Source organism: Phyllopteryx taeniolatus, chromosome 9, assembly GCF_024500385.1.
Source record: "Phyllopteryx taeniolatus isolate TA_2022b chromosome 9, UOR_Ptae_1.2, whole genome shotgun sequence".
Taxonomy (NCBI): Eukaryota; Metazoa; Chordata; class Actinopteri; order Syngnathiformes; family Syngnathidae; genus Phyllopteryx; species Phyllopteryx taeniolatus.
In genome coordinates this window covers 18,191,972-18,219,083 of record NC_084510.1, presented here as the reverse complement: position 1 = coordinate 18,219,083, position 27,112 = coordinate 18,191,972, and the positions used below count along the sequence as shown (strand labels likewise).

Below are 27,112 nucleotides of genomic sequence, written 5' to 3'. Positions count from 1 at the left end.
AGAACTGGAGAGGATCTGCAAGGAGGAATGGCAGATGATCCCCAAATCCAGGTGTGAAAAACTTGTTGCATTACTCATGGCTGTATTAGCTCAAAAGGGTGCTTCTACTAAATACTGATCAAAGGCTCTGAATACTTATGGCTGTGTGATATTTCAGTTTTTCTTTTTTAATAAATCTGCAAAAATGTCAACAATTCATTTTTTGTCAAATGTGGTACTGTGTGTACATTGAGGGAAAAAATGAAAAATGATTTTAGCAGGTCTGAATATTTTCCGTACCCACTGTATTTACACACATCTGTATACATATGCACATACTGTACATGTATACACATATACTGTGATATACATAACCTTTGACCAGACAGGGAATGTCTTTACCCCAGGAAACACAAATAGACAAATATAATAACAGTAGATATATTCAAGAGTTTTATTTGATGTTCAAATTACCAATTGACAGCATTATTGGCATTGCAGTGAGTTTTTTCTACAAGGAATAATACCACAGCAGAAAGATGGATATTTTTTTGACATGGACATTTCCATTCCATCCGTCAGCCTTTGACTTGTCTATACACCATAACACACAATCTATTAAAAATATTAAGTAATTGGCCAACCTGAGCTACAAGCAGATAAGTGAGTAGCGCAATGTGTGGATGACGCATATTTAGCCATTTGGTAGCATTGAAAGACAAACACAAATAACAGTGAAAGGAGCAGTCAAATGATTATTATTAGCAGAAGTGAAAGGCAGTTAAAAGTCTATGCAGGAGGAGGCCGTACAATCAACGTTCAACAGGAGGAATTTAACAATGAAAAGTGACAAGAAATATATATATTACCCTCACAGAAAAGGCATGTATTTAGTGGCAGATGTTGCCCAAAATCAGCCATCCCTCTACATTTAGAACATATGAAGGCAAGAAAGTGCAAAACAAAACATGTTTCAGATTGGCTTGAGATGTAGCATCTGCCAATTCAAATATGTAATTTATTTGTGTGTATATATATATATATATATGTAACCATATAGTTCAAGACGATGACTTTTGACAGGCTATAGCAAGAGAACAGAAAGAGCTAATACGCTTCTTGGGATGCTGAGCTTAGCCAACATCACACATTACTGAGCATAAGCAGTCCAGTTATTTTCCCGATTGTTTTAAACATGGCACCGTCATCCGGTCCAACAAGTTGAAAGGCTCACTGCGGAGTGCCAGAAGGGGCGCTGTTCGCCTCGTGTGATCTTCGGACACCAAGTTTGTCAGAATAGTTTAATTGAAGTGAGAGAGGGCAGCGGTACATCCGTGGATCGTGAGTGGCTTCTTATTGCGTGAGGGATGAAATGGAGGAGGAAGACTTGCAGGGAAGGCTGTTCCCTGGGAGCAAGGTGCGGGTGACTGATCCGCTGAAAGCCAAGAGAAGAGATGCTCCCGGTTGCCCCTCAGCAACTGCAGCTTTCTGCTGAAGGCTTCGCTCTGTCATTCCGATCCAGTTTTATGGGCTCCGGGAAGTCATTGTACGGCTCCACCTCTGTCTCCTACGAGAGAGGAAGGTAACATCATTGGTAGAGGTGCAATTATGAATTGACAAGTAATCAATTAAATTAATCGTTAACAATGTTTTATTCAAAAAATAATCCTTTTGGGACCTTGTTTAACTTGAATTTGTCCAAATCCTTGGAATTGTGGCCTCTCAAAAGTAAACAATTATATTAGAATAATAAAGCAGACTAATCTTTGCAAAGACATTTGCAAACATCTTTTACTTTGGAAAACAATGATCAACATTTTTGCCTATTTCCTGCCCATGTTACTGACCAAAACAGTAACTGAATCATAATCAATTTATGTTTTTGCATTTTCTTCACTGTTAATTTTAAACCCCATTTTTTTTTTTTAAATAAAGCGTTGGAAATAAAACAAAATAAAATTGATCGATTAATGGAAAAACAATCAACAGATTTGATTATTACTCGTTAGTTGCAGCCCTAATCATTGGTAAATGAAGGTCTGAAGTAACAAAATACAAATAAAGTGGACTTGGCTTTCATTGTTTTCCCCCTTGTGTTGAACTGAAATGCCATTTATCCATTTCAGCCCACAAAAACCCAAAACCTTTTTGTCACCTTTATATTGAAGAAACATAGCGCTGTATTGTAAAGTCTACATATAAAACAAGAATATAAACTCTTTATAAATTGCAACTAGGTCAAAAGTCACACAAACACACACTGTAGTATCTGTGTCTTTAAGCTTTAGAAGTCAAATATCCATGTTAACTAGGAGGGTTGGCAGTGAATGAGTTAAGTAATACATGACAAGTGGCCGCCATCTTGTGGAATTTTCTGGGTTTCCTCCCACATTCCAAAAACATGCAAGGTAGGTTAGTTGAAGACTCTAAATTGCCCGTACGTGTGAATGTGAGTGTGAATGATTGTGTGCCCTGCAAATGGCTGGTGACCAGTTCAGTGTGTACGCCGCCTCTTGCCCAGAGTTAGCTGAGATAGGGGCCAGCACGCCCACGACCCTAGTGAGGATAAGCGGTACAGAAAACGGACGGATGGATGGGTGTTGGGTCTTGTGCCAGCCTAAAAACCACAAGAAAAATTCTGTCTAATCTAAAAAAAAAACTAATACAAGGTATATTTTTTCAGTTATCATTAGATAACTTGGCAAGTTTTGTTAGTCAGTTCACTACGTTAGCAAAGGTAGGGGAACACGTTCTTTTGATAGCATAAAAACTGCACCAATACTAGCTAGCGCTTAACAACATGCAACGCAACAGTATTTTTTTCTTCTCAGTAACAAGCAATATGTGGAGAGGAAAATATTGTGTGTGCTGTAAGTACTCAAAACTGGCATGGCAGATTATTGACAGTAAAACATTTGTTTTTCAATTAATAATTTTTTAAAATGTTGTATTTAAGTACATTTCAGAATTTGTACTTTACTTTTACATAGGTACAGGGGTGAAATCAGTACTTTCACCAGTCTTTTGCCACCTCAGGCAAAAATTAAACCATACATGAAAGTGTACTCGCCTGCTTGAGGGCGTTGCGTGCGATAGTTTGGAATGCCTGCTCTACGTTGATGGCTTCTTTGGCGCTGGTCTCAAAGTAGGGAATGTTGTTCTTACTCTGGCACCAAGCCTGAGCCCTTTTGGTGGTTACCTATAAGTGAAGAAGAAGAAATTCATTCAAGTAACGGGCTAACGTCTTTGAGAATGTCACAATTACAAAATCATGAGGGAAAAGCAGCTCAAAAATAGTTCATTAAACCTGTTACAGTGTTAATCCCCAAGCACTCTCAAGCCCCTTTTACATTCTAAACTTGTGAGACAGCAGTTTTCCCACAATTATGACACATTGTTTATGGCCTTCTGGTGGCTCCCAAGTCCAATATTACCATTTAGCTGGATTTCAAGGTTGCCAACTCATACTTGATGTTTCAACAGCTAATCTGAACAGCAGTGAGAGTTTGACATCAGGCTGACATCGTCCCTCATGCCTACCTGTCTGTTCTCCAAGTCGATCTTGTTGCCGAGCACCACAAAGGGGAAGTTCTCGGGGTCTCGAGGGCTAGCCTGGATCAGAAACTCATCCCTCCAGCTGTCCAGGGTCTTGAAGGTATTGGGTGCGGTCACGTCAAACACCAACACGCAGCAGTCTGCTCCGCGGTAGAATGCCACACCCAACGACTGGAACCTCTCCTGGCCTGCTGTATCCCAGATCTGAGGAGCCAAATGGACACCAACAATTCAATAAATCGTTACTTCTACTGCTAACTATAGGGTTCAGATTACACTGTTGACAGGAAATAATAAGAGTGCAAGTGTAGCGTTGACAAACCTGCATGGTAACAAGCCGGTCATCTACCATCACCTCCTTGGTCAGAAAGTCTGCGCCTATTGTAGCTTTGTACTGGTTACTGAACTTCTTGTTAACATACTGGTTCATGAGGGAGGTCTTTCCAACACTGGTGGGACACAGACAGCACATGATGAAGACAGCAGCAGACCACACCCACAGTAAGCATCATGCGATGGAACTTGACTATTTTAGTCAACATGGGGCGAGTAGCAACTCAGGAACCCTTTCAAATATCAGTCTCCATTTTTATATATTTATTTATTTTGTGTGTGTGTGGTGATCTGAAGGGGGCTGTGCATTGTGCACAAGTGATGCGCTCACAAGCTGACACTATTGGAGCGCTTTTGCGTGCTCCAATACTGTCAAGTCAAAATGCACCATGCTTGCTTCAACAATATAGTAGTTTCAGTCTATAGCACATATTTTATTCAGGTTAGAGGTCACATTAAGGAGGGTCTAACTCAGGGACTTACTTTGATCTCTAGTTTAATAAGGGGGTCCTCAATTTTCATAGTGGGGATTCTTTTTAGGGCAGAATTTTGTTAGTGAATTTGAACAAGTCATAACTAGGGCTGAAGCTCTTTAATACTGCTGAATGTAAAGAATGTACGGAGTTAACGGAACGTCTTCTTATGGCGCTGCACAAACCTTTGGTACATAAGGACAGCCTGTATTCAAAGTAACTAAATCTACAAAGAATGTGACAACAATTATAACGATAAAATAAAAGCACAACTCACCCAGAATCTCCCAGGATGATGACTTTCAAGAGAACTTTCTTCCTGGAGGCCATTCTTCAAAGAGCTATATAAAACAAACAAAAAGTAGGTTTGCCATGCTCTGTATGAGGAAAAATCATGTTACAAGACAAGCTGTAAATGTCTGTGCTTGAGACGCTTGATACATTTGGACCAATAAGCTGGGAAAACCAGTCATGTGCTCACTGAAAGCAGTTGGACGAATAACGAGAAACAACGCTCCTCCTCTGCTCACACTTTACTACAACCACTTCTTCATGGCACAATACTGTCTGTTCATTTAAATTACAACAAATGTGATGAGATTTGTGCCAATAGTATTTCTTATTTGTGTGTGCATCCTGACTAACCACCATTAAAACTCTCACAAATGTTTGTCGTGAACAGTCATGAAACAAAATTGTGTAAGTGATGGCAGTTACGAATGAGGCAAGCTGCACTTTTTAAAAGAAAAAATACATCCAGAACACAGTAAACTATTTAGAGACCAAGTCTGATAAAGACTGAAATGAAATATCTTTAATCTTTCATTAGACTTTAGCATTCACCTCACATTCCTTTCAAGCAGTTAATCTCTAGTCCAATACAAGAATATTGACTTTGCTTTTTATAGAGGAAACAAGCTAGCAGCTCAAATATCTGAATAAAGGTTTAGGAAATAAAAACAAACACAAAGCTGCCTATGTTCCTATTTTTATCACGAATTTTATCGCTGCACAAATATGCTCCACAGATTAAACCATGGCTTTCCTACCTGCACTTTGCCAAATCCAACCGCCAGACATCAGCAAATTTTAGGAGACTTCAGCAGAGTGAGTGCCTAAAAGCTGAGGTTGGCTGCTTTCTTTTTTTTTTTTTTTTAGCCCTTTCAGTTCAGTGTGGAAATCAATAATAAAGATTAATGAAAAAATAAATAATTTTATCTTTTTTTCAATTATTTGACAGCGGCACCAAAACAGTGAAGGAATGTTCCTGTACTGGACTCCTGCTCTAAAGGATTAGTTTAAGAATGCTTTACTTTTTTCTGCTTTTCTGGGCTGCCACCAGAGAATGTGTTGATGACATTACAAAATAAAGGTACATCTCTCAATAAATCAGAATGTATTCATTCTAAATTATTGAGATGATATACCTAAATAAATTGTGCAACAGAAGCCTCCAGATGACTATAGATGTGATTTATTGTTCTCAAATTTGTAGTGGAACTGTGTGAAGGTTCAGGCGATGTCCCGATTGCATTTTCCACCCAATAAATCACATCTATAGTCACCTGCAGGCTTCTGTTGCACAATTTATTTAGGTATGTCATCTCAATACATTTTAATATTCTAATTTATTGAGATGTACCTGTGGAGTAGTACCTTGAGATACAAGTTTAATTCACGCCGTGACAACAGTTGTAACTCAGAACACTCGTACTGTATATCAAATCATCCTTCCCCCTTGAAATGAACGGAAATGCAATTATTTCAGCCCGCCCCCCACAAAAAAAAAAGGTTTGCTTTTTTTAATAAGGGTAAAATAGCACTCTATAATAGTGTACTTTATAAAAACAGACTAAAATAATTGAAGTTTGTAAAACATGATCTAATGCTGCAATACAATTAATTGTGCTTTTCCTTCTGCTGTAACCCCCTGGGCCACCAAGAGGCAGTATCATACAACAGTCATGCTGACACATTCAAAGAAGAATAGTACTTCTACTACTACTCTGACTCAGTAAGATGCTGTAATATTAGTCATTTTTCGTAGTGGATAAAAATATATGCCTCTGAGTATTGTTATATTATCTGCCTACGTGTGCTGCGCCACTGATTGTGTTGATTTTTTAAATAGCCGTTGATTTTAAAACGGCAACTATCGATGATAACCATTAGCATGTAAATAGTGTTTTGCATTGTTTGTTAGCATTAAGCTAACCAGACGTTCCTAAGGCTAAGCTCTGTGTTTTTTTTTTTAATACACACCGTGTATTTTTTTTCATGTTTGGATTGACAGTAAACTTCAACTGGGGGTGGCACTAAACAGCTTGAAGTCTCTTTTTGGAATTGTTCAATATTTCCCAACCTGCTGCTTATTGTGAAATGAGTTGGATTGAGCTCACTTCAACCATACAGCACTCGTATCTCAAGTTGGCGCTCACAAATCAAGCCAATGGGTAAAAAAAAAAAAATGGCCGATGGTGAATTTGGAGTTTTCCGTTACAGTAAACTATAATCATCAAAAATACATTTTAACTTTTTGAATTGAACTAGCTAACTCATTTAAGCTTTCGACACTATACTACTTTATTGAGATGAACCTGCACACACCGCTTTTCACACTTGTATCACAGTTAAGAATGTTACATTTTATGATACTGATACTTTATATCCTGTGACGGAAATTGGATTTGTATGATACATTAGTGTAGACTCAACTTGTGATAATCTTCCCTCTACTTCCCTAAATGTAACACGTGCTAAAAATTTAGTAGAGTACAATAATTTGCATTATTATATAGACTATTTGATTTTAGTTTACACTTTACATAAGGCAAATCAAAAGCAGTTTCTGATCCAAATGGCTAAATCAGAAATGTGCAAGCAAATCGACATGACACGAGCTTCTTGTACTGTAAATACAAAGTCCATCTACGAAAATGACAGTGACATGTCTCCATGTGCCCAAAACATGATGGTTGCCAGGTGTTGTCCTCCAAATGGGTACATTATTGTGTAACTTGACATGTCATCCACTACACTGAGTGAGCAGCGTGTATCGACATGACCTCTGTGAGTCGATAGTATGAATATCATGACATGCACAGAAAAATACGTCTTCCTGACAACAGAATCATAGATTCTTATATCTGCAGTTAAAATGAGTCGAAACAGGGCAGAATAAACGTGTACCAAGTATTCATGCACTAATGTGACCCCCCCCCCCCCCCAGTCCAAATCACTCATATTTTATGTCACATCTTTAAGAATATTCGACTTGGTCTTGCCGTCTTTCTTTCTTGATCAGGAGGGGCCCAGAGGAGCTGCAGAACGGCCTTGTTTTTTCACCACTAGCTCCTCATCTGCGTTAGCCCCAGCAGAGCAGACGCAATTATCTTCATCACACATTTCACAAGAGTAAGACGACCACACTTACTTTTCGTTTGTGTCACACAATTTGTCTTCTTGCCGGCTGGATTGACGAGCGAGCAGTTGTTGGTCGCTGACAGCTAACTGGGCGCTAACGTTAGCTAGCTAGCTGCCACCAAAACCTTTGCCGACTTGGATGTTGTTATTGTGATACAATTAACTACTTTTGGCGGCAACACAACAACAACAACAACAAAAGTGTATCATAAACGGATGCGGCAACTAGTCGTCACTCCGTAAATTTGGCACTTTACTAGAAGGCTAGGCTAGCCGCGAGCTAAGTATGTGCTGCTCTCTTGGCTCTTGTGTGTCTTCTTCTCTTCCCCTTTCACTTCCTTCTCTGAAACAACGCCCACAACACGTCACCGCTAATGACGTCAAGCTCCGACTTTACATACACTTTCTACACTTCATTGAAAACACCTCCCTTGTTCTCGCTGTGAGAACATTCGCAGGGTCCCGTGTTATTTACCTGACTGTAGCTCACAACCTCACCGTTACGGAAATGTACACACATTGGATAATATCTTCTGTAACTTTGAGTTTACTTTGCAAAAAAAAAAAAAAAAAAATCCATTTTGGTTTTGTAAAGTGTGACACCTGACGCCTAAATTGAAAAAGAATACTATATAATGAATCTCTTTCAAAGTGTTATACTGTATTCATGAATGCAAATTTGGTGCCTTTATGAAAGAAATGGAATCTGTATTTAATGTCAATCTGTGTTGCTAAAAACAAAAAAGATATCAAAACCTTGACATTATGCTCCCACTACAGTGTTTTTATTCTTAATTTGTACTCGTGACCCCTGTATGTTCCTATATGTTTCTGTTGATTTGTCCTTTTTATGTGTGGTTTATGCAATACTTGCCTATTTTGTTACGTGCATTATAACACAACAATATTTGACATATTGTTAAATAGATTGGGGGAAAAAACATCTCTCTTATCTGTCGCTAGATAGATCGATAGATAGAAGTCATGCATTTCTTTATTAAGACATACTAAAATCGTATGTAAGTATTATTGCAATGGTTTAGAATTATGAACTTCAGCTCCATGTTATGTCGCAGTTGTTTCCATTTTTTCCCTCAGATTAGCACTCAATGACGTCATGGAGAAATTACGTACAAGTACGGAGTAACTATTTTCCTTCTTCCAATTTGGTGACACTGCCACCTGCTGCAAAAGACTCCTCCATTGTGTCACACTGGGCCTATCAGGCTGTTGCAGTTTTTAGGGTAGAATTATAACATTGGGATCAATTTAAATTATTTGTGACACTTGCGCATTGCATGAGAAACAAACATGTCATCATCGACCACTTGGTGGCAGTGTCCACTGGTTTAGATTACATTAATGTATTACCGGGAGTGAAGTACATCAGGTACTTTCCTACATTTCCTTCGAGGTAATTTTCATAATAAAAACAAAACCTTTTGAGTGATTTGAGGGTCTTCCAGGAAAAAATGAAACTGATATTGTGGGACATTACCACAAAATAAATTACTACTGGAAAGTGATCTAACCATAAATGGACCATCTATGACTATATATAAATATATAGTCATAGATGTATATATATCTTCTATATATAGAACATATAAATGATCAAAATGTGAGTCAACATAAACATGTATGTACCTACATGAAAGGTTAAAAAAAAAACTCAGACTTGTTTGTTTCTGCAATTGGGAGGGGGGGCAGAGGTTATCTAAGATGTACAACCATCAGAGTAGAGAATTCAAATCAAAGAGGAACGCCTTCTTCACATGTTCTTCAACACCAAGCACTTTCCGACTGGGCTGTACTTTTGTGTTTTTAGAGAAATTCCTGCATTCCCTCACCTATTGAAGGCATATCTTTAGGACCCTCCTCGGAACTCCATTTGTAAACACAAACACTGCGACACAAAAGACGGTGAGTGAGAAGACGACACAAAAGACTAGACGAATAGGATCACATTCTTGAAGCATCTGCTGCATTTCTTCAGCCTCAGTATAGACAGGCATCACAACGACATGATTCATTGAAAATAAATTACTTGAAACAAAGAGTATGTTAATGTAGTGACTAACTACTATTTACTTCTCTAAAATTGTGTGAAAATCTATAGAAGTCCATAAAAACTATTTGGGATGTTCGTGTGAATTGTTGTGATCTGCTGAAAAGAGTGACTGAATTAGTGAGATGCATGGGTGTGTGTGTGTGCATGTGTGTGTGTCAGGGGGAGGGTGCATTAGTGGGTTTCAGACAGCAAAGAGTGTTGCAGTTATCTAGGAATCTGAGCCAAAGCAGCGTGAGAGCAGAAGAAAGAGGATGACCAAGACTAAGATGGACTGAGCAGAAGAAGAACAAAAAAGAGAGAGATGACAGAATTGATTGTTGCAAACAGGACACAGGCAGATTAAAAATACAAAGATCTAAAATCAAAAGATAATCCAGCCAACACTGAAGAGCCACATCCTGAAATGTGACAAGAGTGGAAAGTTTGCAGAGATCAAGAACAACAGGACAGACAACTCCAAGTTGGACAAACATCACTTTTGCTCATTATTCCTCGTGGTTCACCGGGCATGCTTACTCTGCTGTCTCTGTGTGTGGGAGCTTTGCTCTCCTGTCAGGCATCTCCAGACTGCACACAGCCTCCCTGCAGGGAGAATCTGGTGGCAGCACCCATCCTACCTGCTACTGGAGTAGGAACCGGCACATGTGAGGGTCAACAGGCCTGCAGGAAGGGAGTCTCGCTACTGGCCATCTCAGATGCCCCTTGGAAGGTAGAGCAGAGGCCAGACTTTCCTCAGATTCAGCCACAGGTGAGTGACAGCTTCTATTTCCCTAAGCTTACATACAAACAAAGAAAGTGGAACAAATAAGATCAGAAATTAAGTTAAATTAAATTAAATTCATGTGAAATGACACAGGGAAAAAGTATGGAACACGCCAACTGGTATTTATTAAATACTTTGTACAAAAGCCTTGATTTGCCATGACAGCTTCAAGGCACCGCCTGTATGGAGAAACTAGTTGCATGCATTGCTCTGGTGTGATTTTGGCCCATTCCTCCACACAAGCAGTCTTCAAATCTTGAAGGTGCAGTGGGCTTCATTTATGGACCTTGAGGTTCAGATTTTTCAATAGATTTTCGATTGGATTCAAGTCAGGTGATTGGCTGGGCCATTCTTGCAGCTTTATTTTTTTCTCTTTGAAACCAATGGAAAGTTTCCCTGGCTGTATGTTTTGGATCATTATCCAGCTGAAATGTCCACCCTCGTTTCATTTTCATCATCCTCGTAGATGGCAGCAGATTTTTGTCAAGACTGTCTTGGTACCGTTTGCTGAAAAGCAGCCCCACCCCATCATGTTCCCACCTCCGAACTTGACTGTTTTTAGGGTGATGTGCAGTGCCATTTCTCCTCCCAACGTGGTGTGGATTATGGCATCCAAACAGTAACATTTTGCTCTTATCAGACCAGACTATATTCTCCCAGTATTTAACTGGCTTGTCCAAATGTTGTTCAGTAAACTTTAGACGAGCTTTGGTATGCTTTTTTTTTCAGCAATGGGGTCTTGCGTGGTGAGCGTGTATACAGGCCATGGCGGCGGAGTGCATTACTCACTGTTTTCCTTGTGACAACAGTACCTGCTAATTTCAGGTCTTTTTGAAGCTCTCCGCAGGTGGTTCTTGGGTCTTTGACAACTCTTCTGATTATTTCTTGCACTCCACTGTCAGAAATCTTGCGAGGAGCACCTACCGAGGCAAATTTATGGTGGTATGATTGGCTTTCCACTTACGTATTATGGCCCCAACCGTGCTCACTGCAACAGTCAGAAGCTTAGATAGGCCCCTGTAACCAATGCCATCGTTATGTTTTGCAACAATTAGTTTGTGATGGTCTTGAGACAGCTCTTTGGTCTTACCCATCGTGAGATGTGTCTTGACTCACACCTTGGCAATGAGACCTTTTTGCAGGCCATCAAGTAGGACTGAACTAGCTAATACTCATTTGCACTGAGAAATGGCTAGATTGGTGTTTGATAGATTTTAGGTGTTGTCTTGCCTTTCCATGCCTGTGTTCAATACCTTTTCCCTACGTCATTTCACATTTTCACACAACTTAATTTCTGAGTTTATTTGACCGACTTTATTTGTAAGTATGGAGTACTTGGATTGTTCCAAACATCTGGTGAATAGCACCTATGAAAGTATATTTAGTGAGAAAAATGGTGACGTGTTAAATACTTCTTTCAGCCGCTGTAGTTCTGGCTGGAACTGCGTTTTCGTGGAGAGTAACCAACAAAACAACAGCCCAATTAATACGCGTTTAGAGATATAAATATAAAATAATACACGTCTACACAGGACGCCATGTCTGAACCGGAAATGAATCAGTACGTCACTGCACACGTCACTTTAGAACGTGGGCAAGTTAAAAGTATATTATTATTGTCAATACATATTTGTAATATAAGATGAGATAACCTTTATTAGCCCAACAATGGGGAAATTTGCATCGTTTCAGCAGCAAATGTTGATAAAGGAAAGAAAAATATGTCATACAAATAACACGCAAAAGAAGATGTAAGTACATTTCTTCTTCTTCCATGTACTTCTTGTATGCGTGCAAGATGTACATTGCACAAAATAGAAACCAAAACTATTGTCCATACATAAATGATCCAATTCAGTCTATCAGCAATGTTATATGTTTGTTTGCAAATTAGTGTGCTGAGTTTTAATTTTGACATTTGATATCTGATGAATCTGCTTTAATAGACTTGCAACTTTTTTCTTTTGTCACCAGGGTTGAAAACAGAATTGGCAAAATGCGAATTAATCCATAGACATATCTTTTTTAATGATGGAACACCAAAATCTCATTTACTGGTACTTTGATTCAGGCTGCAACTGCATCCGCCATTACAAGGTTTATGTAATAAAAACATCTAAATGACAAATATTGAAGCCATAATTTATTAACGATGATGATCATGACTGTCACACGGTAATGTTCTTGACAACATTTTGAAAAGATGGAAACTCAGACAAATTTGGACAAATTGTTAGGGTCAGGGTTGGGGTCGGTCGCTGTTTTCTCATGGGACGGTGGGCCCGCTAAATATGGTGGCACCTTAAAGCCGTGAAAGGATAAAATTAGTTGTGCTTCAGAAATGTCCTCATTGTATGCTTGTGCTGAGCTCAGGCGACAACAGGTGGATGAGGGACGGCGCGACGGCGCAGTTGATGTAAGTGTAAGAGACGAGACTGACTTGGCGGTGGGTTTTGAATGTCACTTGGCACTCACGCATTCACGTTGCTGACATAATCATAACGAATGACATACACTTTCTCCGTGAAGTGAATGTACGGCGACTGTCTTTGCAGGGCGGAGGTGTGAAGGAGCGTCTGGTTCAGCTGCAGCGCTGCATGCTTTCTCTCCAGGAAACAGGGGAAGCTTGGATTGGGCAGGACAGCAACTCTCTGGGGGCCATCCTGGCGCTAATGGCAGCCGTGCTGACAGAGTGTGACCTCCACTGTCACAGTCAAGCCCTCGGGGCGATGGCTAAACGACTGGGTTAGCGCCGTGCATTTATATCCACGCCCCTCCCTCCTCTACAACACACACTAATGGGTGAACAAACACACACGCTGGTGCACTCACTCCCCCACACATAGTAAACAGAACCCCAATGAGGCCTGCTAAGTGTCGGTCATAGGTGAGTGCATCGGAATTTAACTGTACGGGGAAGGACGGAAACAAAAGTCCACCTGGGCACAGATACCGATTTTATGGCTAATGACATGTAGGACATTTGAAAAAAGCAATCACAGTAAGAGAAGCCACAAAGCTATTGCCATGAGTGACAAATGCGATGCAACATGCTGAAAACCTCATGTGTCTCTGGGTTGACAGAGGGTGCAGCCGTGGGAAGAGAGAGGGAGAAAGACCTGCTTCTTTTCCTCAAGAGCATTACACATCATCATCCTACAGGTGACACCTTTAAAGCACAAGTTAGAACCAAGACTCAAATGCACATATGAGAGACTCAGTCCATGTTATGATGTCCTACTTAGTTTGTGTTCAGCATATACGGTACATGTAGTATTGTACGTCACCAAAAAAAATAGTATGAAGAACTAGTTCAGTTTTGCTTGGTGATATGACTTTTTTGTAGAGAAGCTCAAAGCCAAGATTCCAGACCCAAAACCCCCTCCCCAAAAAACACTGATGTGAACATGATGATGTCATGATATCGCCACATATTTTAACAATCTAACCATCCCATCAGTTTGATTTAATGTAATAACCATATGCTGTGATGTATAGTACCATGAAAATGTCTAAATCACCATTAGATCTGTGCTGCAGCAATGCTTTGCTCTGTCCAAAGAAAAGCCTGTCTTTCCAAAAGCATTTCAGGTAAAGAGAAGAAACTTACAAAATACATGATTTTCACTGGACATTGAAATGTCCCATGCCATCAATTTTTCTTCCATAATCTTTTCGGTCCTTTCATCAGGTTTGAAAGATAATTGGGGTTGAAAATGCCCAGAATGCCCTTTTCAAGCTATTCTCGTTGAGCTTTTATGCCTGACAATTGAGACAGTCGGATTTCTCCTTAAAATTCGATATGTAAATAAGCTTTGCTCTGATTGGATCGCTGTTATTCTTAATTTAAATATGGAGACGATATCACAGCATCTTGTGGCAGCCAAGGCTTCACAGCCGTGTGGTGTCTTACTATCAGTGTAAAGCAGAATTCACCATGCGTTGTATTTTTGGCCCAATAATAGGGAACGGGAGCTGAAAGGGGATGTGGTCGAAAATTCAAAGAGAGGGGGATATTTTCAGGTTAGGCTCGTCCTCCGCTCCCATTCATTTGAACATAACGCTCATCGCTCGTGCACATTTTGGCAGCAATGATCGCAAGCTTTGGTATTTCATTCAAAGTTACATTATAATTATGAATATAGCTATGTATTGTTGTAAAACACAACACATGTATACTTCATAGACTGTATTTGAATGACTTGGCAGCGGCTGAGACTCGCTTGAAATGCAGTGTTGCCGCTTAGCTGAGTTGAGCGGGTACCGACCACCAAGTGTGCAGGTATTTGAATAATTAGTAACTATCAATGCCACAAACACGGAAATCTAATCGGGTCATTTTGCAAAGCCTTATGCCGTTGATTGCCTTTTGCATTCAATCAACAAACCACGGATGTCAAACTTACTGTAGACCATGCCACAGACTCATTTTGACCTACGTTATGCATAAAACAACAAAACTTGGATTTTGATGGCATGGGACCTTTAACTAACCCCTCTGTAGATCGCAGACCACCACTAAGGCCAAACTGTAAAAAACATAAGTTCACTGTCGGCTTGTTAGTGAGCCGCCTACTAACTGGTTGATGGAGGTTGATGTATTGATGGGTGGAGCAATGATGATTCTTGGAGATGAACGATTCCAATGATGCCTTGATCAAACAGAGAAATGACATTCATGAAAACACACTTTTATCCAGATCCCCACCAAAAAGTAATGGGCTCTTCCTTGGCCCATGTAGTAACCCTTTACAAAGTTAAAGTGAGTTTTACCTAACGCTGATAACTATATCTTTGCTGCTACTTCTAGTCAAAATGATAGTTGTGGCCAAAATTTTTTGGACTGTTAAGTAGCATTATCGGCATTATGATTAGTTTTCCTAGCTTTCTTTCGAGTTTCATATTGGTGTATTGGCATCTCCCTGTATTTACACTCAAATATCGCACAGAAAAAAAGAGTAATTTAACCTAACGGTTTGCTAGCGCATTTGCAGAATAGGCAAAAGCCACGTGTCACGTGAGTATTGTTAATTGCAGTGATAGTTTGACGAATTCATGGAATGAAATTGAACTCTGCTTGTCAGTCGCACCGTTGAAAAGGTTGCATCCTCAGGACTGCGCAGAGATTTACAGACTGGGGATCAAAGAGAACGGTATCTACACCATTCAGCCTGACCTGCACAGACCAGCACTGGAGGTATTTCACATCCACCACACACATTAAACACACATGCGGACCCCCGCTGCACCGTGCTTCTTTTAGACTCGGGCTTTGGAATATCAAAGTCTTTGTTTTGGCTCAGGCTAAATGTGACATGGTGACGACGGGAGGCGGGTGGACAGTGATCCAGAACCGTCAGGACGGCTCAGTGGACTTCAACAGGACGTGGCAGGAATACAGGGAGGGCTTTGGCAATCCGCAACGGGAACACTGGCTGGGCAATGCAGCCCTGCACACACTCACATCCACTGGCCAACACCAACTTCATATAGAGCTGGAGGACTGGCACCAACAGAGGCGCCATGCCACCTACAACAACTTCAAAGTAGCCTCAGAGGCACAGAGGTGAAGTTAGTCTTTGTTTCTGCAACACACACACACACACACACACACACACAAGCATCCATTGCAACGTGTGGGACCTTCCTAGTGCCTCCTTAAGACTCTTAGGACATAATTTTTCCAATCCATCTTTGTCCCCTGAGTACCAACAGCAGCAATTGCCAGTTTGCCAGGTGCATTAAATAAACTCAAGTGGCACAACATGAGGCACAGGTAGAGCTATATAAGAAGCATGCTGCACAAACATTATCTCCAATATTATGGTACCCTTAGCAACATTGTCACATCCACAATAATAAATGTTTGCAATTGTTAAAAGAATACCTCTGGCATCTAAATATGATACAGCTCTTATATTGGTAGCCTGAAATTACCATGCTCTCTATTTCCACCAGGTACCGCCTGACATCTCGGGAGTACTCCGGTGATGCAGGCAATGCATTGAGCTACAGCAAACGCTACAACCACGATGGCAGAGCTTTCAGCACCACTGACAGAGATCACGACCGCTATGCTGCTGGAAACTGTGGTCATTACTATGGTGCAGGGTGGTGGTTTGATGCCTGCCTGGCCGCCAACCTGAACGGGCACTACTACCGGGGGCGTTACAGCGGTGTGACTAACGGCATCTACTGGGGGACGTGGTACATCCTCACTGATGGGCGAACTGGTGAACGGTACTCCTTCAAGAGAGTAGAGATGAAGATAAGACCATGGGACTTTGCTGATTCATCATAAAAATGGGGGAAAAAATAGTCACACTCAAAATGAGCTGCAAAGTAGATACACAAATTGAATTGAATTGACAATCATTTGTTTGCTGCAGTCACTGAAGGGACCTCACCATTTTAGACTAAACCAAATGTTCAGGTCGAAGAAGAAAAAAAGCCAAATATATCTACGTTTCTGTATGAAAACACTGTTACCACATGTCACAGAAATAAATGAATGATGCTTGAATAGTTTGAATAAATTACAGAGTGTAAATTAAAAATAGCCCACTGTGGTACTTGAATTAACATGTAGCTTCCAACTCTCAGCATGTCATTCATGCATCATAGCGATGACAAGCATTCTACAACCTTGCTAATAGACCTCTGTGGTCTGCCTGCAGCTGTGTTAACATACATCTCAGATTTGCCACCAAAGACAGACATGTTTTCTTTTTGCACAAGCCATTTTTCACACGTCACAGTTGTCACACACTTCTACAACGTATGTAAAACGTCTATACATCCCTTTTCAAATGCCACTTTTTTGTTTTTTGATACGAAAGATACATCAGTTCAAAACTTTTCCCACTATTATTGCAACCTATAATCTCTACAACTCATATTTTTATCATATGTACTTAACAGTTGATTATTGCCAGAAAATCCTGCAGCTCTGTAAGTGCTGCTGGCATCTTGCCATCCTGACTAGTTTTGCTTATGTCTTTTCATCAATGTTGAAGGACATCGAGTTCTTGGTAATGTAACTATTGTGCCACATTTTCTCCACTTCTGAGTTCCATGGTATATTTAATGCGTTGGAAATTCTTTTGTACCTTTCTCGTGACCGATAACCTTTGAACAACGAGATCCCTTTGATACTGTGGAAGCTCTCAGCTGACCATAATCAGAATCATCTTTATTTGCCAAGTATGTCCAAAAAACACACGAGGAATTTGTCTCCGGTAGTTGGAGCCGCTCTAGTACGACAACAGACAGTCAATTGACAGAAAACACTTTTGAGACATAAAGACATTGACAAAAAAAAAAAGTGCTGTAAGACTACAAAATTATAAAAAATGCTAGGAAAAGCTTACTAGAAAATTTGAACTTTATTTGGCATTTAAATGGTGGCAGATGTGTTCTGACTCGTGTATAACATAGGTTTGAATGTGATTGGTTAATTCTAAACACAGCCACAACCCCAGTTCTAAGAGGGTGTGCACACTTGTACAACCACATGCTCTCAGTTATTTATTTTTACTTTACTACTTTATTACTTGAATTGTGTTGGACGTGTTATAGGTCACATTAATACTGGAAAATGTTTTGCAATACTTTATACTGATCTCATTTTTTGAACTCACAAAAATGTGGCATTTGAACAGGGGTGTGCAGATTTTTTATATCCACTGTAGGTGCAGGCCCTCACTTAACTACACCTGCTTTGGCATCAAGTGAGTCTCTCCCTCTCTGGCTGGGCTTCACACAGAACTCTGAGTCGTGTGTGTGTGTGTGTGTGTGTGTGTGTGTGTGAGTGTTTGAATGGCTGCGCCAATTTTAGCGGCGTTCACGATGAGCTGTCAGTCTCTTCATCCAGACGGGAGTCTATTGTTAACTACTGAGGGGGCTCGGCGTGCTGTGATCGAAACACAAAGACACACTCTTGAGACCAACTTCTGACCTGGCTCACTATACAAGCGTGCACACACACACACACACACACACACACACACACTTGCTATATACTTACATAATTAATACATACATTTCCTGAACAATTAGTTTTAGTGGCAATCGTATAGGTATGTTTCAAAGCATAGTACAGTACAGTAAAGAACAGAAGAGTACAGTACAGTACAGTATGTTCGAGGGTACCTCCAAAGGGACATGCTAGTCCCGACCTCATGGTACAATGATGTAGTTTTTCCTCTGAAAGTCCTTTGGAGTGTAAGATACCTTTCCTCATAAAATTAACAGAATAAAATGGAGGACAGTTATTGCGTGGTGTGGTCTTCTTTGTTAATCCATCCACAACCATTCATTTTTCATCATTTATCCTGTTGAGAGTCACAGGCGAACTGGAGCCTATCCCAGCTGAATTTGGGCGAGTGGGCAACTGGTTGCCAGACAATCGCAGGTCACACATAAATGAACAACCACCCACACTCACAACTATGAGCAATTTAGAGTCTTCAATTAAACGTCTATGCATGTTTTGGAGTTGGAGTACCTGGAGAAACAATTTGACCATTAAAACTGCACTTATGTTTGTAACAGGTCTACAAGAGATAATGCCACCTTAAGAAATGAAGGTAAAAAAAAAAAAAATCACCTTAAAACAACCTGATACATATCTAATTATTTGAGTCTGGCCTTTGAGCTCCTGCTGCAAACAGTACCGCTGGGGAAATATTCTGCCCCCTGGTGGGCTAAGAGCATGCTGAAGAATTTGACTGATGATAAACTGCAATTGATTAGTCCTTTATTGACAAACTTAGCCTCTTGTCTATCTAATTTAAGCTTAAAGGGCTTCAGACGCTGATAACTATTGAAACTATTGATAATTCTAAAACTCACAATGAGCAGTAAATCACAAAAGAATGCATCATGTTCATGTCATCCATGATGTACCGATAAATGGTGTCTATCATCTCACGTTTTGTCCGTCAGGCGTTTTTCTTCTCTAATTGCCTGCTGAGGGTTTTTTATCTTATCCACACCTTTTCATTGTGTACCCGTTATTCGGTGGTGTCGTTAGATATTAATCAGTCCTCCTATCCTCTCCTCTTATCCTTTCTGTATCCATCAGTCTTGTTGACAAGGGAGGAACAGTGGTTCACAGTTGTGTCACCACAGTATCCTGGCACAGTGTCTGGAGTGGGGTGATAGTGGTGCTGTTGTGAGCTGTGAGGGGTACCGGCGTGCTCAGTTGCCCCAAAGCCGGAAGCCCAAGCTGGGCAGCGGTTAGCTTGCACATCCCTCTCAGAAGCTCTGAGCTCCCTTAAGGGAAGTTCCCCCCGTGACTTGTGTCATTCATTAATGTCTCGATAACTGAAACAGATATCAGAGTGAAAACAGAGACCTTCCGCATCTTCATACCACTTTTGGCCTACGAATAAAGTAACTGACGGTGACCTCTGCCCCCCTGGAGCAAATATTTGCAGGAACTGTCTTCTGGAATTGTCACTTAAAGCACAAGCTTCTTTTAATTGGCAATCTGGAAGAAAGTACATAGATCGCACATGATATAAAAAAAAACAAAAAAAACCCACCTCTTTGGTGACCTTAACAAATCACTTCAAAATTATTATTAGTGGTAAGCCACATTATCTTCCTGGATACAAATGCATCCTTTCATAGATTTATTTGACTTTTTTTTTACTTTTTATCAATCATATAATCTCATTCTGATTTACAGGGATTTACTGACAATACATACAACTAAACAGTCAGTGAAAGTCTTTGCAAGTCAGATCGCACATCCAATTCTTGTCCTCCCTCAAGCTTTATATACAATCAAATAGATTTGCGATGAGCGGAATGACTAAGGAATCAATCAAAGTATCAATATGAAGATGGATTATGGCATATGGAAACAGATGTCCTCGAGCTTCACATACCAGCTCTTGGAGGGCCCAACAACACCTCACCCGGACTGCTTTGATACCACAAAAACACAACGGCCAGTTGTACAGTAGATGGCAGTGTTGTATAACACTGGTGGAATAAGAATACTGTACTGTACTGTACTGTATAAGCTTGTCAGCCATCACTGAATTAAATTAATGGAAAATTGTTGCCAACAAAAAAGGAAGAAACACTGCATGAAGCAACAACATAAACAACAGAAAAAAGAATGGAATCACTTATAACTACAAATGTGATTAATATAATTAAATAAGTAAAAAATAAATGAGTCTCGGGCAAAGTGTCACATTTGGGTGTACTATAAATACAGTGAAATGTAATTTACATTTGTGGCTCTGGTCAATGCGCATATTTCCAAGAATCCTGACATTGATTGGAAACATCAGGTTGTAGTGTCTATTTTGAACACAGGGGGCACCATACTTAAGGTCAAATGTCAACAGGACAACGTGTCTAAAGTGAGAGCTGTTGAAGACATTTAAAGACAAACGTCACAATATTGTTTTGTAGGTGCAGTTTAGAATGTTATAAGTTTAAATCGCAGTTTGTCTGCATTAGAAGCACGCTGACCTGACCGCTTGCCAGAGGATGAAGTTGGTGATGAACTTAGCCGCCCTGCAGTAGTGGCGGGAGCCTCATATGGTTTAATGTGCTCTTGGGGCGATAAGGGTGCTCATGTGTTCTGTTGGAGGGGGGTAGGCGGGGGGCTGTTGGGGTGTGAGGCTCAGCGGCAGGAAGCGGGAGCAGGCGAAGTTTCAAAAAGGTGTGCAAGTGGAAGAGGCCGTTAGAGGCCTCCCTCCCCTGACCACAGGGCCAAGATGGAGGCAGCATGTACCTGCTTGCATGAGACCTGCAAGGCAACAAAGCAAGCAAGGCAGCGTTCCGTTTGAAACCGGAATTCAACAGAACAAGTGTATCCTGATGTGGTGAAGGGTTGGGGTGAGTGGGGGGGGGGGGGGGGGGAGGCAGAGAGGGAGAGCACAGATGGCACCACATTGCAGGCCTCACTCCACCTCGTGTCAATTCTACATTTGCACAAGAAGGCCAAAGATGTTGCAGGGAGGGGGAGGAGACGCTAAAGGTTGAAATGTTGGACTTCTGAAACAATTAAATACATAGCATTTTTTTTTTTTTTTTTTATTCTACAACATTCATATGGACTTATAATTTGCAATTGTTGTGGTCAGGTGATGGCACACTCCCATCCGACACTTCAATCAACACTGACCAGACACTTCCTTAGGTACACCTAAACAATCTATTCAAGAGCGGCATCAAAAAGTGATCATTTGTGATTGATACTCTCAGGGGGATATTAAATTAATGTTGATTGTTGTGGATGTAATTTTGAGTGCTGTAGAACTGTAATGCATCATACTGAGAGCCATTTTGCATGTTCTAATCATCATATGTGGTCATACTGTATGCATCAATTAAAGCTGATCAGAATACTGCACAAAGTGAAGAGAAGTACATGTGCAAACTGATTTTCCATTTTAAAGTGGCCCAGTTTTGATGAGTAAAGTATACGGGGAAACCCACTGAGAGATTCATGGTTCAAAGCAAAGGAATAACTCGCCGTGAGAACAATAGAGGAAAGGTCCGAGGCAGCTCGCTATAATGCACACAGCAAATGTCATAAATGATGAAGCGCAGAGTGTAAATGTGTGTTTGTCAGAGTGTAGTACGTTGTGGGACTCACCTCCCTTTTGGTGAAACATCCCAAGTGTTCTTTTTGAAGGTTTCTGGATGAAGATTTACGCTCTACATTTTCTGCATGGGGTGAGTGACACTCCTCTAAAGTAAAAAAATAAAATAAAATTATAATTAAAAAAAACACATTGTAAATGCAAGCTCATGACACCCTTGTCTTTGAAGAAATATAGCAACATATGTCACATTGAATTTTTGAGTTAAGGTTTACAGTAGTGTGCGAGCCAGAGAACAGCAAAGGAAAAAGACAACATAAAGGTCGAGGCAGAGCAGAAAATGTTGAAAGTGTTGTCTGTGTGCGTGTGCATGTGTGTGTGCGTGTGCGTGTCAGAGAGTGAGAGACAAGCAGGGCGGATTGCGTCTGAGAAGGAGCTTAAGCAAAGTAGCAGACATTGCATCACAAGAGGAGGAAAACCAGGATTTCAAGACTGAGGATCAGTGTCAGATTTGACACAGCGTTTGAGAAAATATGAAACAATGGTTGTATATATATCACACACACAAACATACTGTACAAACAAAGATGTATAGACAGGGTTTAGAGAGGATTTTTTTTGTGATGAAGCAAATGTAGTTTGCTACAATGTTTATGTGAATTTGTTGAATTTGAACATACAATCCACCTTTTTACACTTTTGTGACAATTTAAAAAGTTGATACGGTTACATGAGTCACCTTAGTATTACACCTTACTTCATTGTTGACAAGTGTTAAGTGTTTTGTTGATAATTTTAATATTAACAGTGCTTATCTTATTTCTACACTTGTATGACAATTGAGAATGTAAAATGTTACTTAAATCTGCCTGTAAAGTTTCTGAAGGTAAAAAAAACGGCAATATTTTGACCTCAGAGAAGATTTCTATATTATTACAAAAATAATTTTGTTCAGAAATGTACACATTTGAAATCCAATCTAGCCTAATCATTTACTATTACCAACTCAAAATTCCCATTGCACTGCACATTTCATATAGCAAATGTTTTATTCTAAACTAAGAAACTAATCGCCTGAAATAAATGCAATGCAAGTGTGTACACAACAATGTCATTTATGACTTGGGCTATTATGCTATAGGGCTAAAGAAATACATCTTTTTAGAAGAAGAAGAAGAAGAAGAATCATCTTTTATTGTCATGAACATGCATGCATGCACACGAAATTTGTTCTCTGCATTTAACCCATCACAGTGAACCCATACACATGTTAGTGGAACACACTGGAGCAGGGGGCAGCTGAAGCGCCCGGGGAGCATTTCGGGGTATCAGTGTCTTGCTCAAGGTGCAAGGTTCATCTTGCTTAAGATGAACAGCATTTTTTTTTTGTTTTTTATAGCTGAAACTATGAAACTGCACTCACTGGTCCTTTGCTGACATTATCAGATAGACAGACAGACAGACAGACACCCTCGCAAAACACACATTGGCACACAAACACACGCACACACACACACACACACAGTATCCCCACAGGAAATGAATTAGACAAAATAAAGGTGCAGTCTGAAATTGGTGAAAGGACTTGGAGGTTGAGGGTGGCGGGGGGAGAGCTGTTTTGAATTCTTTAACTCCCCGGACAGCGTTGACTGACAGGTTGTTAGTGACAAGGTGTTGTAAACGCTCAGTTCTTGCTAGTCCCTGGTCAGGAAGTGAAGTATTAAACCTTCTGACCTCTAATTAGTCATTAGAGATCATTTTCAAGACATCCCACAGTGATAGAGAAAACTTAGGGGTGTCTCAGGAATGTTTTTTTAAAACTTTTATTGCAATATGTGCAAACCAATTGCAACACAACACCGGTTTTAAACACACAATAGAGGACATTTTACACACTGCGCACTATGTATACTGATTAATGATACAAACCCCAATTGTAATAAAGTTGGGAAATTGTTTTAAATGTACATAAAAACAGAATACAATTACTCATTCAACCCTTTCTACGAATATCCCATTGAAAACACTACAAAGACAAGATATTTAATCTTCAAACTGACCAACGTTATTGTTTTATGACAAATATTCTTTCATTTTGAATTTTATGCCTGCAACATGTTCCAAAAAAAGCTGGGACCGGGGCAGCAAAAGACTGGGAAAGTTGAGGGAATGCTGAAAAACACCTGTTTGAAAAATTCCACAGGTGAACAGGTTGATTGGAAACAGGTGAGGCTCATGATTGGGTATAAAAGCAGCATCCCCGAAAGCCAAGCAACATTTCTCGCTCTTTTTTTTTTAACCTATCCTGTTCAACAGCACCTCCAAAGTTGAGACCATGGTCGTCAGTCGGAAAAGGGTGGCGTGCCCTCTCCAGGTCGGGGAATGCGATCCTGCCCCAAGTGGAGGAGTTCAAGTATCTTGGGGTCTTATTCACGAGTGAGGGAAGAATGGAACAGAAGATCGACAGACGGATCGGTGCAGCGTCTGCAGTGATGCAGACTTTGTATCAGTTCGTTGTGGTAAAGGAGGAGCTAAACCGAAAGGCGAAGCTCTCAATTTACTGTTCGATCTACGTTCCTACCCTCACCTATGGTCACGAGCTGTGGGTCGTGACCCAAAGAACAAGATCCCGGATACAAGCGGCCAAAATGAGTTTCCTACGCAGGGTATCCGGGCTGGCGGCACGATGGCCGACTGGTTAGAGCGTCAGCCTCACAGTTCTGAGGACCCGGGTTCAATCCCCGGCCCCGCCTGTGTGGAGTTTGCATGTTCTCCCCGTGCCTTTGTGGGTTTTCTCCGGGTACTCCGGTTTCCTCCCACATCCCAAAAACATGCATTAATTGGAGACTCTAAATTGCCCGCAGGCATGACTGTGAGTGCGAATGGTTGTTTGTTTCTATGTGCCCTGCGATTGGCTGGCAACCAGTTCAGGGTGTACCCCGCCTCCTGCCCGATGACAGCTGGGATAGGCTCCAGCACGCCCGCGACCCTAGTGAGGAGAAGCGGCTCAGAAAATGGATGGATGGATGGGTATCCGGGCTCTCCCTTAGAGATAGGGTGAGAAGCTCGGTCATCCGGGAGGATCTCAGAGTAGAGCCGCTGCTCCTCCGCATGCATCGAGAGGAGCCAGATGAGGTGGCTGGGCCATCTGATTCGGATGCCTCCCGGACGCCTCCCCGGTGAGGTGTTCCGGGCACATCCCACCGGGAGGAGACCCCGGGGACGACCCAGGACACGCTGGAGAGACTACATCTTTCGGCTCGCCTGGGAACGCTTCGGGATTCCCTCGGAAGAGCTGGATGAAGTGGCTGGGGAGAGGGAAGTGTGGGCTTCCCTACTGAAGCTACCTCGGATAAGCGGTAGAAAATGGATGGATGGATGTTCAACTGCATGGCCATGCAGAATGGTGGCTCTGTATGCCTTTTGTGCTAGAAGAGTTTTGCTGTGCAACAGGGGCGTTTGAAATACTCCCTCTGCTTATTTTTTAATTATTCTGATGATTTTGAAAATGCAGCCGGAAAGAAAAGGGTTTTAGGGGACAGACAGAGGGACAGAACGGACAATGGGAAAATGGGTGTGAACCGCAGCAGAACAATAGTTAGACAGCCTAGATATTTGAGCACAAGTAACGTTACAACAGTCAAATCGTGTTCTTATTTGTGAATTAGAGGGAGGGGGGTGGGGGGGGCACAGCCGATGAGGACATGCAACAACTAACCAATTGAACAAGATGCGAAAGGACAGAAAAAGGCAGGACAGGAAAGGATGTGGGAAATGAGCAAGGCAGTGCTACTGACAAGTGGTGCGGTGGGATGCTTTTTAGAGTGTCTAAACACATCCATTTTTTACACTGCTTATCCTGCTTAGGGTCATGGGTCGGAGCGCTGGAGCCAATCCCAGCTGACTTCGGGCGAAAGGCGGACTATTCCCTGAACTGGTCGGCGAGCACATAGACACGGACAACCATTTGCACTCACATTCACGCTGTCACTGAGTGGGAACTGAACCCACGCTGCCCACACCAAAGTCAGGCGAGTGCACCGCTACACCAGCAGTGACTTCCAGTAATAACCTTTGAGTTGAAATTTTAATAATCTGTTTTATTATTAGTGGTCCCAGCACAAGCAATTAAAGCCTACCACGTGCCTATGGAACTTATTAGTGAATGAACACTAATTAACACATGCATGTTAGTCAACTGGTGTATGCAGTTGCTGAGCCGGCACATTGATGAACGGTGGACCCGGCACCCTCCACCCACAAAGGGGTGGGGGCAACCCAGTGAAGCTGTACAGAGCAGAACGCAGCCAGGACTTCCCAGGACCATGGGCGGTCCCCCAGCCCAACCGAAGTGCCCTCCTGACCAGTCCCAAATGGAGGGGCACGGGTACCAGACCACCAATCCCCACGCCCAATCCCCCCCCCCCCCCCCCCCCACACCCAGCGCGCCCCACTGCCACCATCCGCCCCACCCCCGGAGAGCATGGGGGGCGCCCCGGAGAGCATGGGGGCCCCACCCACCAACAGAGTCCAACCTATGAGCCAGATGCCACTTGAAAAAGGTCACAGCCCGCCAAAAGCGAGCCCATGTTAAGCGCCTGTTACAAGCAATGACGGGCGAGGGCGCCAGGAGGGGGGGGGGGGGGAAGGCGGGGACCTGAGCTCATCTGAAATTGACTGACGCAATGTGGAAAAGTGTGCTGTGGCCCGACGAGTCCACATTTCAAATTCTTTTTGAAAATCATGGACGTCGTGTCCTCCAGGCCAAGGAGCAAAACGACCATCTGGATTTTTATCTGCGCAAAGTTGAAAAGTCAGCATCTGTGATGGTCTGGGAGTGTATTCGTGCCCATGACATGGGTAAATTGCACATCTGTGAAGGCACCATTAACGCTGAAAGGTACATACAGGTTTTGGAGCAACATATGCTGCCATTCAAGCA

General features: G+C 41.5%; 3 protein-coding genes across 3 annotated transcripts in view; 1 reads left to right on the top strand and 2 right to left on the bottom strand.

The window, feature by feature from the left end:
* Positions 1-419: 419 nt before the first annotated feature.
* LOC133483854 (ras-related protein rab7-like) lies at positions 420-8,116 on the bottom strand. Its single transcript, XM_061785672.1, has 6 exons — positions 7,774-8,116; positions 4,618-4,681; positions 3,857-3,983; positions 3,520-3,738; positions 3,050-3,178; positions 420-1,546 (listed from the first exon to the last, which is right to left on the bottom strand). The coding sequence occupies exons 2-6, from the start codon at positions 4,668-4,670 to the stop codon at positions 1,451-1,453; spliced, it is 624 nt and encodes a 207-aa protein (XP_061641656.1). The 5' UTR covers positions 4,671-4,681; positions 7,774-8,116; the 3' UTR covers positions 420-1,450.
* On the top strand, positions 7,644-17,088 carry si:ch211-157b11.8 (fibroleukin). Its single transcript, XM_061785671.1, has 7 exons — positions 7,644-7,754; positions 9,592-10,582; positions 13,153-13,342; positions 13,682-13,759; positions 15,682-15,794; positions 15,901-16,163; positions 16,556-17,088. The coding sequence occupies exons 2-7, from the start codon at positions 10,343-10,345 to the stop codon at positions 16,896-16,898; spliced, it is 1,227 nt and encodes a 408-aa protein (XP_061641655.1). The 5' UTR covers positions 7,644-7,754; positions 9,592-10,342; the 3' UTR covers positions 16,899-17,088.
* Positions 10,472-27,112, bottom strand: part of eefsec (eukaryotic elongation factor, selenocysteine-tRNA-specific) — a 119,934-nt gene continuing 103,293 nt past the window's right edge. The window contains exons 11-13 of the transcript XR_009790214.1: positions 22,224-22,318; positions 11,410-11,517; positions 10,472-10,609 (exon numbers count right to left, since the gene is read on the bottom strand). The gene's annotated coding sequence lies outside the window, so the exon portion shown is untranslated. The remainder of the gene's footprint in view (positions 10,610-11,409; positions 11,518-22,223; positions 22,319-27,112) is intronic.